The following is a 15,926-nucleotide window of genomic DNA, read 5'->3' as shown; positions in this document are numbered from 1 at the left end:
GCACAGATGGACAATGACCCAAAACATACTGCGAAAGCAACCCAGGAGTTAATAAGGCGAAGAAGTGGAATATTCTGCAATGGCCGAGTCACCAGATCTAAACCCGATCGAGCTGCATTTCACTTGCTTAAGACAAAACTTACAGAGGCTCTGTCACCATATTATAAGTGCCCTATCTTCTACATAATGAGATCGTCGCTGTAATGTAGTTCACAGCAGTGTTTTTTATTTAGAAAACTATAATTTTTGCCTGAGTTATGACCTGTTTTAGGTTTATGCTAATGACTTTCTTAATGCCCAACTGGGCGTGTTTTACTTTTTGACCAAGTGGGCGTTGTGGAGAGAAGTGTATGACGCTGACCAATCAGCGTCATACACTTCTCCCCATTCATTTACACAGCATATAGTGTTCTTACTAGATCACTATGTGCAGCCACATACACACACATTAACGTTACTGAAGTGTCCTGACAGTGAATATACATTACCTCCAGCCAGGATGGGATGTCTATCCAGAATCCTGACACTTCACTAACGTTTGTGTGAGACTACAGCACAGCACAGCGAGATCTCGCTGTAATTGACAGTTTACAGCGTAATCTTGCGAGACTACGCCTGCTATGCTGTAATTCACAGAGAAGTGCAGAGGTGTCAGTATTCTGAATACGCATCCCATCCTGGCTGGAGGTAATGTATATTCACTGTCAGGACACTTGAGTAACGTTACTGTGTGTTTATGTGGCTGCATATAGTGACGTAATAAAATCACTATCTGCAGTGTAAATGAATGGAGAGAAGTGTATGACGCTGATTGGTCGCTGATTGGTCTACATTACTTGATCTACATTACAGCGCCAATCCCATTATGTAGAAGATAGGGCACTTATAATGTGGTGACAGAGCCTCTTTAAGGCAGAAAGACCCAGAAACAGGCAACAACTGAAGACGGCTGCAGTAAAGGCTGGGCAAACATCACAAAGGAGGAAACCCGACATTTGGTGATGTCCATGGGTTCTAGACTTCAGGTCGTCATTGATGCCCAGGATTCTCGAAAAAGTATTAAGACATTTTTTTTTATTTATAGTTATGTTAATTTGTCCAATAACTTTTGAACCCCTGAAATGAGGCGGCTGTGTAGAAAAATGGCCGCAATTCCTAAATGTTTCACAGGATATTTTTGATCAAAACCTTGAATTAAACCTGAAAGTCTAAACCTCAATTCCATCTCAGTGGTTTCATTTCAAATCCAATGTGGTGGTAGCAGCGCCCAAATCATGAAGATTGTGTCACCGTCCAAATAATTCTGGACCTAACTGTATAATGTTATATATTATATCATATAGTGGATTTTATTTGAATCAATCAAAGAAGGGGGATCATGGGTATAGTTGCGTGTCTCACTGAAATGCGTCTCATTAGTATGCAAGATACCTATTGTTTACTCTGATTCTCACAACAAAGGACCCAGACATTCACAGGTATCTCTTACAGATGCGAACCAGTAGTGTGAACAATAAGTCTTATCCATGGACAAACGCAGGAGGTTATAAAGGCTAAGGGTGGTTGATAAGTGGCTCCGGTATTCTATATTTGCATGAAACATGAGGACGTTCTTTGATCAGGAAGGTCGGACTATGTGTCTCCAAGAGGGGCGGACAAAGCGGTATAAAACCCCAAGCATGGCTCATGGGAGAGGCCACTTGGAAGTGATACTTGGAGGAACATACTGGAGAGGAAACTTACTGGAGGGTGCGGAGAGACATGTACGGTAACTATAACGTGTAATGTAACTATTGTTGATAAAGAAAAAGTGTCTCTGTAAAAGTTTATTGCTTGTGACTATCTCCAAATAAATCTCAGAATAACTTTGAACACACTAAGTGTTTGGGCGTCCACTTGGCAAATGAAGTTTAATGTAGATAAATGTAAAGTTATGCATCGGGGTGCCAACAATCTGCATGCATCATATGTCCTAGGGGGAGCTACACTGGGGAGTCACTTGTTGAGAAGGATCTGGGTGTAATAATCTGCATGCATCATATGTCCTAGGGGGAGCTACACTGGGGAGTCACTTGTTGAGAAGGATCTGGGTGTAATAATCTGCATGCATCATATGTCCTAGGGGGAGCTACACTGGGGAGTCACTTGTTGAGAAGGATCTGGGTGTAATAATCTGCAGGCATCATATGTCCTAGGGGGCGCTACACTGGGGAGTCACTTGTCGAGAAGGATTTGGGTGTAATAATCTGCATGCATCATATGTCCTAGGGGGCGCTACACTGGGGAGTCACTTGTGGAGAAGGATCTGGGTGTAATAATCTGCAGGCATCATATGTCCTAGGGGGCGCTACACTGGGGAGTCACTTGTGGAGAAGGATCTGGGTGTACCTGTACACCGCGTTCCAAATTATTATGCAAATGTTATTTTTCGCTGATTTTCCTAAATAGTCGATGCAAATGACAGTCAGTATAATCTTCAAGCCATCAACCGTTGGAGTATAATGCGAATTTTATTGAACAAATCTCCTAATGATAACAGATTTTTTTTTAGAAGTAAAAAACTCAAAATGCTTCACATTATTCTGCACAACAGAGATCAAAACATTTTAAAGGTTGTAAAGAGACTAAAATGGTCATTTGTTGAATTTGCAGCATCGGGAGGTCATATTTACACAAATCAAAATCTCTTTCAATCAAAAAAACTTAACAGGCCAAGTTACATGTTACACAGGACCCCTTCTTTGATATCACCTTCACAATTCTTGCATCCATTGAATTTGTGAGTATTTGGACAGTTTCTGCTTGAATATCTTTGCAGGATGTCAGAATAACCTCCCAGAGCTTCTGTTTTGATGTGAACTGCCTCCCACCCTCATAGATATTTTGCTTGAGGATGCTCCAAAGGTTCTCAATAGGGTTGAGGTCAGGGGAATATGGGGGCCACACCATGAGTTTCTCTTCTTTTATGCCCATAGCAGCCAATGACACAGAGGTATTCTTTGCAGCATGAGATGGTGTATTGTCATGCATGAAGATAATTTTGCTACGGAAGGCACGGTTCTTCTTTTTGTACCACGGAAGAAAGTGGTCAGTCATAAACTCTACATATTTTGCAGAGGTCATTTTCACACCGTCAGGGACCCTAAAGGGGCCTACCAGCTCTCTCGCCATGATTCCACCCAAAACATGACTCCGCCACCTCCTTGCTGACGTCACATCCTTGTTGGGACATGGTGGCCATTCACCAACCATCCAATACTCCATCCATCTGGACCATCCAGGGTTGCACGGCACTGATCAGTAAACAACACAGTTTGAAAATTAGTCTTCATGTATTTCTGAGCCCACTGCAACCGTTTCTGCTTGTCAGCATTGTTTAGGGGTGGCCGAATAATAGCTTTATGCACACTTGCAAACCTCTGGAGGATCCTACACCTTGAGGTTCGCGGGACTCCAGAGGCACCAGCGGTTTCAAATACCTGTTTGCTGCTTTGCAATGGCATTTTAGCAGCTGCTCTCCTAATCCTATTCATTTGTCTGGCAGAAACCTTCCTCATTTTGCCTTTATCTGAACGAACCCGACTGTGCTCTGAATCAGCCGCAAATCTTTTCACAGTACGATGATCACGCTTAAGTTTTCTTGAAATATCCAATGTTTTCATACCTTGTCCAAGGTATTGCACTATTTCACGCTTTTCGGCAGCAGAGAGATCCTTTTTCTTTCCCATATTGCTTGAAACCTGTGGCCTGCTTAATAACGTGGAACGTCCTTCTTAAGTAGTTTTCCTTTGATTGGGCACACCTGGCAAACTAATTATCACAGATGTCTGAGATTGATTACAATGATCCAAAGAGCCCTAAGACACAATACCATCCATGAGTTTAATTGAAAAACTAATAATTAAATGTTTATGACACTTAAATCCAATGTGCATAATAATTTGGAACACGGTGTATAATACCCACACAGATGCCCCATACAATATAATGCCCCATAGCTGCCCCCTTACAGCATAATGCGCCCATAGCTGCCCTTATAGTGTATAATGCCCCCATAGCTGCCCTTATACAGTATAATGCCCCCATAGCTGCCCTTATACAGTATAATGTCCCATAGCTGTCCCCCATACAGTATAATGTCCCATAGCTGCCTCATACAGTATAATGCCCTTATAACTTCCCCATACAGTATAATGCCCCATAGCTGCCCCATACAATATAATGCCCCCTTAGCTGCCCCATACAGTATAATGCCGCTTTAGCTGCCCCCATACAGTATTATGTCCCCTTAGCTACCACTAGTGCCAGTCCCCATGTAGATAGTGCCTCACTGCCCATGTTGATCGTGCCACCCCCATGTAGATAGCGCTATACCCCCCTGTAGATACACTACCGTTCAAAAGTTTGGGGTCACCCAGACAATTTTGTGTTTTCCATGAAAACTCACACTTATATTTATCAAATGAGTTGCAAAATGACTAGAAAATATAGTCAAGACATTGACAAGGTTAGAAATAATGATTTTTATTTGAAATAATAATTTTCTCCTTCAAACTTTGCTTTCGTCAAAGAATGCTCCATTTGCAGCAATTCCAGCATTGCAGACCTTTGGCATTCTAGCTGTTAATTTGCTGAGGTAATCGGGAGAAATTTCACCCCATGCTCCCAGAAGCCCCTCCCACAAGTTGGATTGGCTTGATGGGCACTTCTTGCGTACCATATGGTCAAGCTGCTCCCACAACAGCTCTATGGGGGTGAGATCTGGTGACTGCGCTGGCCACTCCATTACAGATAGAATACCAGCTGCCGGCTTCTTCCCTAAATAGTTCTTGCATAATTTGGAGGTGTGCTTTGGGTCATTGTCCTGTTGTAGGATGAAATTGGTTCCAATCAAGCGCTGTCCACAGGGTATGGCATGGCGTTGCAAAATGGAATGATAGCCTTCCTTATTCAAAATCCCTTTTACCTTGTACAAATCTCCCACTTTACCAGCACCAAAGCAACCCCAGACCATCACATTACCTCCACCATGCTTGACAGATGGCGTCAGGCACTCTTCCAGCATCTTTTCAGTTGTTCTGCGTCTCACAAATGTTCTTCTGTGTGATCCAAACACCTCAAACTTCGATTCGTCTGTCCATAACACTTTTTTCCAATCTTCCTCTGTCCAATGTCTGTGGCTTTTGCCCATATTAACCTTTTCCTTTTATTAGCCAGTCTCAGATATGGCTTTTTCTTTGCCACTCTGCCCTGAAGGCCAGCATCCCGGAGTCGCCTCTTCACTGTAGACGTTGACATTGGCGTTTTGCGGGTACTATTTAATGAAGCTGCCAGTTGAGGACCTGTTAGGCGTCTATTTCTCAAACTAGAGACTCTAATGTACTTGTCTTGTTGCTCAGTCGTGCAGCGGGGCCTCCCACTTCTCTTTCTACTCTGGTTAGAGCCTGTTTGTGCTGTCCTCTGAAGGGAGTAGTACACACCGTTGTAGGAAATCTTCAGTTTCTTTGCAATTTCTCGCATGGAATAGCCTTCATTTCTAAGAACAAGAATAGACTGTCTAGTTTCACATGAAAGCTCTCTTTTTCTAGCCATTTTGAGAGTTTAATCGAACCCACATATGTAATGCTCCAGATTCTCAACTAGCTCAAAGGAAGGTCAGTTTTATAGCTCCTCTAAACAGCAAAACTGTTTATAGCGGTGCTAACATAATTGCACAAGGGTTTTCAAGTGTTTTCTAATCATCCATTAGCCTTCTAACATAGTTAGCAAACACAATGTACCATTAGAACACTGGAGTGATGGTTGCTGGAAATGGGCCTCTATACACCTATGTAGATATTGCATTAAAAAAACAGACGTTTGCAGCTAGAATAGTCATTTACCACATTAACAATGTATAGAGTGTATTTCTGATTAATTTAATATTATCTTCATTGAAAAAAACTGTGCTTTTCTTTCAAAAATAAGGAAATTTCTAAGTGACCCTAAACTTTTGAACGGTAGTGTAGGTCCATTTGGACTCCCTCTCGGTGAGCAGAATCCCCTGCCAGAGCATGGGTCTGAATTCCGCTCCTAGAGTGAATCCCTGATGTCACTCTCCATATATGGAGAGTGGTGTCAGGGCTACTCCTGGAGCTACTCCTGGAGCGGAATCCCCTGCCAGAGTGTTGACCGACACTCTGCTCCTCCTCTCTGAACTAATGCTGAAGCATGGAGCTGATTGTTCCCTGCTTCAGCATTGGGTTCAACTGTATCTGCGTCCTGAGGACATACCCCCGACCTTTTACTCAATAACTTAACAAAGCATGTTTTTTGTAGCGCCCCAAGTAGAGGTACAGAGGGCATTAAGAGGGTGGAACCTCTTTTCAGTGACAGGGGTAGAATACAAAAGTTCAGAAACATATATGTTTTAATATCACTATGATCACCTGACCATTGACTATCCTAGTCTTTGTTAAAGGTAGAAAAAGCAATGGGATCTATTTTGTCTCATGCAACAGCAAGGAATTCCCCCACCCAATTACCCCAACCTTGTCAGTCCTGGGAACTTTCTGTTATTGGATTAATCTGTGTTTCTTTCAAAACTGATGTGTGCGCTGCACCCACTGGGTGCTGGGTCAGCTACTTGTTAATACCATGGCAGAGAAGAAAACCTGGACCGCACATCCACTCTGCTACACTTGATCTATTGCGGATCGGCAAAATTAAAAAATGTATGAACATGAGGTTCTTAGTTTACATTTTGATCGAACAGTAGGAGCCACTTGTCACTTCACGGCGACCTCTTTAAAGTGGGTCCCTACTCTATCAAGTGCGGTATCTCAAGGCAACCAATGCCACTGCAACACAGCACCTGCAGAGGGAGCAACCCAGGAGACCAACAGCACCCATGCTGCCACATTGGCTCTGGGCCACGTCCCCCCACAGACACAGTACCACAGCATCACTGACCACCAGGAGAGTGCATGAGGGTTTTGTTCTCAGTTTGGCCACAGGGACTCCAAGGAAAGGTGAGCTTCTTCCATCTGTTCACTTTTTTGTGGTGTTGCGTGGCAATCAGTCTTGCAGTAGTGTAGTGTCTGTGGGGGAACCAGAGCCAAGGTGGCATCATGGGTGCTGTTGGTCGCCTGGGTTGCTCCCTCAGCAGGTGCTGTGTTGCAGTGGCATTGGTTGCCATCTGATACCACACTTAATAGAACCGCATGTTCAAAATGTTTTCATTTTGCCGATCCGCAATAGATCAGGTATAGCAGAGTGGATGTGCGGTCCAGGCTTTCCTCTTTCCCATGGTATCAGCTACTTGTTAGTCTGCTCTGCCTACTGCTCTGTTGCATTGGCCCTGTTACAAGTGCAGGTCCTCGCTTACTTGTTTATTAACGTCGCCGACAGGCTCCGGCTACCAATGTATTTTTGCATTGGTCCAACCAATGTGGATATGGCTAAAAATTTGCTGACCCCGACTACTTGTGTTAGCCCCGCCTGCTGCCAATTTGGACCCACCCACAACATGAGGCCACTTTTACATTTTTTTCCAGGGCCTCTTTAAATTCCCAATCTGCCCTTGAATATAATAGTACCAGGCATATTAGGGCCCATATAATAGTACAGGCATATTAGGGCCCATATAATAGTACCAATCATGTTGTTGTTTTTTAATGCGCAATTATCAGAAGCCAGGTCCTCATTGCTGAAGATATAAATATGTCTGAACAATAAAGTTAAATTAATGATTAAAAATCTGTCCCCTAAAGGAACAAAAACATAAATAAAGTGAAAAAAGTGAAAAAAAAAAAAAAAGAGTTGCCACAAAAATAGTCAACACAATTTTGTGTAAAATGTATTGAATAAATATCACATAACCGTAAAGGAAGTTTACACACAAAAAGGTAAAAATATAGATAAATGTGATACATCTTTTCTGAACCTTATCATGTAATATAAAGACCTTTCTGTATTCATGAGAAGGGGGGGGGGGGGTGACATGACTTTATAAAAAGCTGCTAACCTATCAAGGACATTCATATCTCCTTAACTAGATACAAGAAAAATGGATCTTTGTGCGCAGTCCTACATTATCATGAATGATGGACACAAAATTCCGGTGATTGGATTTGGCACCTATGCCCCAGAAAAAGTGAGTGCATTAAATATGACCCTAAATATCTCCCTATTTGGTAATTCTATTATGTATTATTACTATTATTGTATTATTATCATCACTGCTATTATTATTGTAGATGTTATTATTTTATTATTTTATTATATTATTATTGTTTTATTCATTATTACTATTATTATTATCATCAGCATTGCTATTATTATTGTAGTTGTTATTATTTAATGATATTATTATTATTATCATTATCATCATCATCATCACTGCTATTATTATTGTAGATGTTATTATTTTATTATATTTTTATTATTTTATATTATTATTATTATTATTTTAATGTATGCATTATTACTATTATCATCATCGCTACTATTATTATTTTATTATAATATTATTATTTTATGCATCACTACTATTATTATTTTAGCTATTATACATTATTATCATTCATTTTTTCATTATTATTATTATCACTATAGTATTATAAATATTTTGTCTTTATATTATTAGTTTTATTATTATATTAGTTTTTTTAATCGAATTCTCATTACTATTATTATTATTTATTATTACCATCATTATCATCATCATCATCACAAATATTATTATCGTAGCTATTATACTTTATTATTATCAATATATTATTTTTATTAATTTTCATTTATTATTGTTTTTTTATTATTATTTTTATCACCACTAATATTATAATTATTCTGTTAATATATTATTATTAGTTTTATTACTATATTTGTTTTTATTATTATTTTCATTACTATTATCATCATCACTATTACATCATTTTAGTGATATATTTAATGAAAAAATTAAATAATATCATCAACTAATTTGTTTTTTTTGAAGAAATGTATCTGTATAAAAATTTCCAAAAATTATAGAAACACTTAAATTTAATTTTAGAATTTAGGATTTAAAATAAAAGTTCAATGAATTTAAATTTAATTGAAGTAACATTCTAATTATGTGTCTTAATAAATAACTTTTCACTCTAATAATTAAAATGACATTAAAATGCAAAAAAAAACTACAACCCATTATAGATTAATTTCATGAATTCCGGTACTTTAATTCATTGTGACAAGGTAAGATGTTTTTCAATATTAGTTTTTTATTTCCAACCTGAACATCATACTGTGGCTTTCTATGTGCTTTTAGGATTTCATTTTATCACATAATACAATTCCTGTAGATTCTATACCCTGAATTTTATCCTCTTTTCTATAGTTGCCCAATGATCCATAACATATTTCGTAATTTGGTAATTATTCCCCCCCCCCCCTTTCTGTATTGAGTTTCCTAAGATTCTGGCTGAGGAGGCAACCAAGGTGGCTATTGAGGTCGGATATCGACATATTGATTGCGCCGATCTTTATGGGAATGAGGCAGATGTTGGCCGAGCCATGCGAGAGAAAATCACTGATGGGACGGTGAGAAGAGAAGATTTGTTTTACACGGGGAAGGTAATGATAAACACCTATAGGCTTATTATATATACAGTAAAACTCCGATCAGCTGGTATTCTGCACAACTGGACGTTAAAGTGCAACAATTGTAAACTAAAAATGTAATTGCATAAAAATAAATTTTTAATACATATCTTTATATACGTTGAGCTTCATTTTTCAGAAATAGACCTCCAATTCCGAACTAGTAGACGAACTAAAGTTACATGAAAAAAATCATGCTGCCTACAGCCACCACTAGGGGGAGCTCACTGCATACAGCTCATATAACTGCCAAATGAACTTAATTATAAGCCTGTCTTCAGTACACTCCTGAATTCCCGCTAATGTCGGCTGAAGGCAGCATATCATAAAACTGTCCCTTTAACAGGTGAAACTAAAAAACAACTCAATAAAATTTTTAATAGTTAGACAGAATTTTTGTATTTTCGCATGAAATGCCTTTTAGGACTTATACTGATGAATATTTTCCTTTATTCCGCCAGCTCTGGAGCACATTTCAAACCCCTGATCGTGTTCGACCAGTCCTGGAAAAGTCTCTGCAGAACCTACAGCTGGAGTACATGGACCTGTTCATTATTCACACTCCTCTGGAAATGAAGGTGTTATTATATAGAGTGCGAAATATTGGTTTATAATTAAACCCTTAAGGACCCCTAACCTCCTGTATGCCCCGATCCAATCTCATGGCATACAAGGAAAAAAAGTAAAGAGACTGCACGTTTAATCTATGCCCATACCTTATATGGGTAGACAGCCGAGGGTCCATTGAAGGACCCTAGGGCTGTCTCTCTATGATGCCCGTTGTTGGGGCATACATAGGCATACTAAATAATAGGAAAAAGGGTTTAAAAGCAACATGAGACAATAAAAACAAGAAGTACAATAAACATGGAATTAATGAATGACAGACTGGTACAGAAGGGGAAAGGACCCTGCCCCCGAGGACTTACAGTCTACAAGGTAGGGGACTGGAGCCAATAAGTGAGGGTGCAAACAGTTCATCCAGTAGCGTAGTCACTAATATATATGTACTCAAAATTAGCACCAAAAGAAAACACAACTAGTTTCGCAAAAAACAAGACCTCAAACAACTATGTCAACCTAAAACTAGAAGTGTTAGAACCACCGGAATGCCAAGAGGCAAAAACCAAAAATAATTTTGGCCCTTCAAGGTCAAAAATGACCTGGTTTTCAAAGAGTTAAAAAATAAGTCCAATTACCCTGGGGTCAAATAAAAAGTGGGACACCCTGATCAGCTCTTAGAACTGATTTGGGTTCCAATTCTATCTCGGCCTTTTGGTTACTGCTTATGGAGACGCTTTCTGGCTGGCACTGTTTATGGAGGCATGCTCAGCCTGGCACTGTTTAGGGGCATGCTTAGGCTGGCCTGTTTATAGGGGCATACTCAGGCTGGCACTGTTTATGGGGGCATGCTTAGGCTGGCACTGTTTATGGGGGCATGCTCATGCTGGCACTGTTTATGGGGGCATGCTCAGGCTGGCACTGTTTATGGGGGCATGTTTTGGCTAGCACTGTTTATAAGGGCACACTTTGGCACTGGTAATAAGAGCATGATATCTGACACTGTTTATGGTGGTATACTTATTGTTGCTATAAGGGTGTCGCCATTATTTCAGGGAGGGGGTCAAGAGCTAAATCCAAAATCCTCTAGAAACCAATTTTCAATTGCTGGGACAGGTTGTTGTTTTCTTAATCCTTTTTTTTTCTTTCTTATAGCCCGGGGATGATCCATTTCCCATGGATGAAAATGGGCAAATACTTTATCATAATACGGACATACGAGACACTTGGGAGGTGAGTCTCTGGTATTTTCCCTTCCTCTTCTCTGTGTTAATTTGTGTTTCATGATTTAAAGGGGTTGTACAGAAACAGCCCCACACCTGTCCACAGGATGTGTGTGGTATTGCAGTTCAGCCTTATTTATTTAAATGTAGCTGAGCTGCAACACCACACACTGCTCATGGACAGGCGCGGTGCTGTATCCGGAAGATAGCAGCCATATTCCAGTACAGCCAGCTAAATTTGATTATACATTTTTGGTAAAAGTATTGGTTTAATGAGGCACGCCTACTAAATTCATTTTTAGAAAATTTGTAATGTGGAATGACATGCTGTGAATACTGCCAAGCTATTAACACAGTGCCAATCCCGTTTTGAGCTGGACAACTGTCATATCTGACAATCTGGTTGCTAGGCATATACTGCCTAACAACCAGTCTTTGCCAATAGCTCGCACCTAGCAACCAGTCTTAATCAGGTCTTCCGAATTGACACTGGACTGAGGGCAGTAGAAGCTTGGCAGGACATACCTGACTCTATCTCTTACTGACAAATTAACCGTATTGCTGTAAAATAACTTGAGGAACCCCAGCGGCGAACATTCAGCCATCAGAGGACAGCTTTTAGTTGTCGGAGTTAGGGTGAAGTGGGGTGCATGGAGTCAACTATGGTTCTTCACTGAACTTCTTCAGACCAGTGGTGAAATGTAGTTTAGAAGGTCTGAAGATGCATTGGAGATGTGTTGGTAGATGGATGTCATACTTGTCCAATCGCTCAGGGACATTGATAATCTAAGATATAATGGGGTTGTCTGGTTTAGAAAACCCAATTATTAAACATCCTATTAGAGTATACTGGGATGATAGAGGAGAAGAGTCCCTCATTCAAGATCCTCATCTATTAACCAGAGCAGAGAGTGCCTACAAAGAGTGTCTCTCACACTGGAGGACCTGGTGCATCCATGCATCATACAGACAGCTCATTGGTTCCAGTTAGAACTGTGTAATGCTTCATTTCACCTGTGGTGGCGCTGTAGGGAAATTTAACACTTGCTGCTGAGTTTCCCCACAAATTACAGCTGATCGCTGTGGATCCCAGCAGCGGGACACACCTTGTGATCAACTTAAAATCAGTGGAGCCTTTTAACAAAAAATAATTGTTCAAAGTGGACGAGACAACGCCTTTAAAAAACTCTACATTGAAACTTTTTCTATTTATTTCAAGGCCATGGAAAGGTGTAAACACGCTGGACTGGTGAAGTCGATTGGGGTTTCCAATTTTAATCGTAGACAAATTGAGCTTATTCTTAATAAGCCAGGACTGAAGTACAAGCCCGTGTGCAACCAGGTAAACTTAATACAGTAACTTTATTTGATTTAATGTCAATTTAAGGGAGGAACGTCCCTTTTCAGACACTTAAAATTGTGAAAACCGTTCTTTAGTATCTAATTTCTATCCTGAGATCTGATCACTTGAAGTTACAGGCCTGAAGCCTGAGGCTGCACTACTGAGAGATTCTGATGACATCACCTCCCCTTCTGATTTCTTTAAGGATTATTTTTTCCATGGAAACCTTGTATGAATCCAAATCACCATCCACATCAATATCTACATCATCCCTGGATTGCAAAGTGACAGAAATCAGAAGAATCATTGTCACCAGAATCTCTCAGTAGTGCAGCCCTATAGTTGAGGTATAGGAGGTTTTAATCTATAGCCACAATTATTCTATTTGGATTGACTGGGAAAGTTCTGCCCCCTACAGGTGGAATGTCATATTTATCTGAATCAAAGAAAACTCTTGGACTACTGCAGGTCTCAAGGTATCGTTCTGGTTGGATACAGCGTGCTCGGGTCCAGCCGGGATGAAAAATGGTAACGACCGATGTTTATAGCTGGGGGTCTATATGTTATTATAAACACACATTAAAATGTTTCTGCCTTTCTCTATGGAGGTTATAGGGTGTGTATACTTTTTCAATTCATTTATTTTACTCGCTACAATGCTTCTAAAATAAAAAGTTACTTTGTAAACAGTCTGGATTTAACAATTTCCTACTGTTTTATGTATACAGCTCCTATGCAGACCTATGTGTCTCCTTGGTTACAGACTACAAACAAACACTGTGTAGTCTGATCCTGTAGTCATGTATTATTCCACTACTTCTATAAATAGTTGTCGAAATGTATATGGGACTGACCTTGTATTTTTTAGGATTGATCAAAATTCACCAGTCGTCCTTGAGGATCCCGTTTTAGTCACCATAGCCAAGAGACACAATAAGACCCCGGCTCAGGTGGCCATGAGATATTTTCTACAGCTCGGAGTTGTGGTCCTGGCTAAGAGCTTCAACCTGAAGAGGATCCAAGAAAACTTTCAGGTTTGGATGGGAATGCAATGATTAAAAAAAAATGTAGATCCCCTCCATTGCCTTCGGCCCCGCTCTGTAGAACCAGCCATGCAACAGGGTTAAATAATAACATTTATTCTGCCTGAAGTCGCCACTAGAGGGAGCGTCTAACATATGGATTTCTACAACTATTATTAAATTCTATGGGATTAGTAAAAACCAATGTAGTGAGCTCCCCCTAGTGGTGGCAGCCAGCTTTAAAAAAAAAAATATTTTAACTTTACATATATGCAGGTAATTTAGAGCTCTGGGTTAGAAAGGTAGAACTGCAACCTCTATAAAGATATATTCATGACATTTCTTTTACTATCCTAGACCACCAGAGATGTTACCCTTATCCCCCACCATAAATAATACCGTAGATAATACCACGAGACTATGCCGGCACTATTGTTTATGGGGTACTCTGCTGGCACTATTGTGTATCAGGGCACTTTGCTGACTTATGTCGCTTTTAATGGGGTCATTCATTTTTTATTTTTTTTTAATACAGGTGTTTGATTTTTACTTACCACCGGAAGATATAAAAGACCTTGAAGCCCTCAACAGGAATTATCGCTACGTTCCAGCCATAGGGTAAGGCAAATTAAAATTCCCCCATCCGTTCTGAAACGGTTGCCATTATAGCTGCCATAAGGGTTGTCATCCAGCTTTCTTAAAGTCCTGAACAGAAAATCTACCCAGTCAGGCAGCCATATAGGGGAGCACAGATATGCCTTTGAGCAGTGTGGGGAAAATTGGGGAATAACCGGTGGCATAGGTATTTTTGAGGTGTGGTGAAAGTGGGCACGGCAATGAACTGCGCCTGCTGCTTCCCTTATGATAAAATTAATTTTACTTGCAGCCACCACCAGGGGGAGCTCACTGCATACAGATATAAGTAGCTCAATTGAGAGGTGTGTAAATCCATATGCAGTGAAAAAAATGTTTGCATTTAAAGGGGGTCATTTCAGAGATAAAAAAAAAAACAACGTATCGGCCACTGCAGGGAAGATGTAATATTACATGGTGGTCATTAAGATGAACGGTCATCTATGTAATGCATATGCTCGAGTATGCCAGAGGGGCTCATAGAAGGTCTATATGTCTATATGCCCTATAAGGCTTCGTATAACCATGAAGACTTCCCATTTAACTCTATCAGGGTATGAGGTGAAGCAGGTTTATTTGGAGCTCCATTGTGGTGGTTTTGCTGTAGTTTCTTCGATGTGGAGATGTTAGCGGATATCTGAGTGGACTCGACCTCACACATATTTTTTTTTTTTTTAAGATGGGAGGATCACCCCAAGTTTCCTTTCGCCGATGAATACTGAAGAGAATGGTTTTCGTCAAGTCAAGCTATCTGGAGCGCTTCTAAATAAATTTACCATACGAATTCATGATCATATCAGCGGTGCCCGTTGGGGGGCTTCGAGTCTTCTAACAACCCTGGTCAGAAAATAACATTAAAGGGGCTCTGTCACCAGTTTAATGCTTCCCTATCTCCTACCTAATCTAATAAACGCTTTGATGCAGACAACTACTGGTTTTTTTGTGTTTAAAAAAAACAAAAAAACGTTTATTATTGACAAAGTTCTGATCATTTTTACATTTATGCTATTTTATTCTAACTGGGCGTTTTTTTTCGTTACACCAAGTGGGCGTTGTAAAGAAAAGTGTATGACGCTGATCAATCAGCGTCATACACTTCTCTTCATTCGTGCCCAGCTTTATTCACAGCACAGAATGATCCCGCGAGATCACGCTGTGATGTCACTTACTCCTGCAGTTCCTTCACCGAGGCAGCGGGAGAATGACCAGGCATCGCCTCCAGCCATGCCAGGACTGCTGCTGAGGAGGATAATCATGCTGGCATGGCTGGACCAATGTCTGGTCATTCTCCCTTCGCTCCGGGGAAGGAACTGCGGGAGTAAGTAACGGCACAGCGTGATCTCGCGAGATCACGCTGTGCTGTGAATAAAGCTGGGGATGAATGAAGAAAAGTGCATGACGCTGATTGGTCAGCGTCATACACTTTTTTTTTACATCACCCACTTGGCATTTCGATTTTTTTTATAAACATATGTCTCAACATGGAAAATTACTATGTGGGCTAAGTCACCAGCGAGTGCGGAA

At 40.3% G+C, this 15,926-nt stretch overlaps 1 protein-coding gene across 2 annotated transcripts; it reads left to right on the top strand.

Annotated features, from left to right (window-relative positions):
- The first annotated feature begins 1,660 nt into the window (after positions 1 to 1,660).
- LOC142748646 (aldo-keto reductase family 1 member C23-like protein) lies at positions 1,661 to 15,330 on the top strand. Of its 2 annotated transcripts, none has more exons than XM_075855795.1 (10): positions 1,661 to 1,763; positions 8,037 to 8,134; positions 9,427 to 9,594; positions 10,083 to 10,199; positions 11,338 to 11,415; positions 12,625 to 12,747; positions 13,166 to 13,275; positions 13,616 to 13,781; positions 14,305 to 14,387; positions 15,082 to 15,330. In XM_075855795.1, the coding sequence occupies exons 2-10, from the start codon at positions 8,048 to 8,050 to the stop codon at positions 15,122 to 15,124; spliced, it is 975 nt and encodes a 324-aa protein (XP_075711910.1). In that variant the 5' UTR covers positions 1,661 to 1,763; positions 8,037 to 8,047; the 3' UTR covers positions 15,125 to 15,330. The 2 variants fall into 2 exon arrangements, with proteins under 2 accessions (XP_075711910.1, XP_075711909.1); XM_075855794.1 differs by having other exon boundaries at positions 1,714 to 1,768.
- The last annotated feature ends 596 nt before the right edge of the window (positions 15,331 to 15,926 follow it).

This window comes from Rhinoderma darwinii, chromosome 3, assembly GCF_050947455.1.
Source record: "Rhinoderma darwinii isolate aRhiDar2 chromosome 3, aRhiDar2.hap1, whole genome shotgun sequence".
In the NCBI taxonomy this organism is placed as follows: domain Eukaryota; kingdom Metazoa; phylum Chordata; class Amphibia; order Anura; family Rhinodermatidae; genus Rhinoderma; species Rhinoderma darwinii.
This window is presented reverse-complemented; position numbering and strand designations above follow the sequence as displayed.

Bases quoted from the DNA above. Each gene is read 5' to 3' on its own strand.
- LOC142748646 (XM_075855794.1), top strand. The intron at 9,595-10,082 runs GTAATGATAAAC...TTATTCCGCCAG, and splicing joins ATTTGTTTTACACGGGGAAG to CTCTGGAGCACATTTCAAAC. The intron at 11,416-12,624 runs GTGAGTCTCTGG...ATTTATTTCAAG, and splicing joins ACATACGAGACACTTGGGAG to GCCATGGAAAGGTGTAAACA.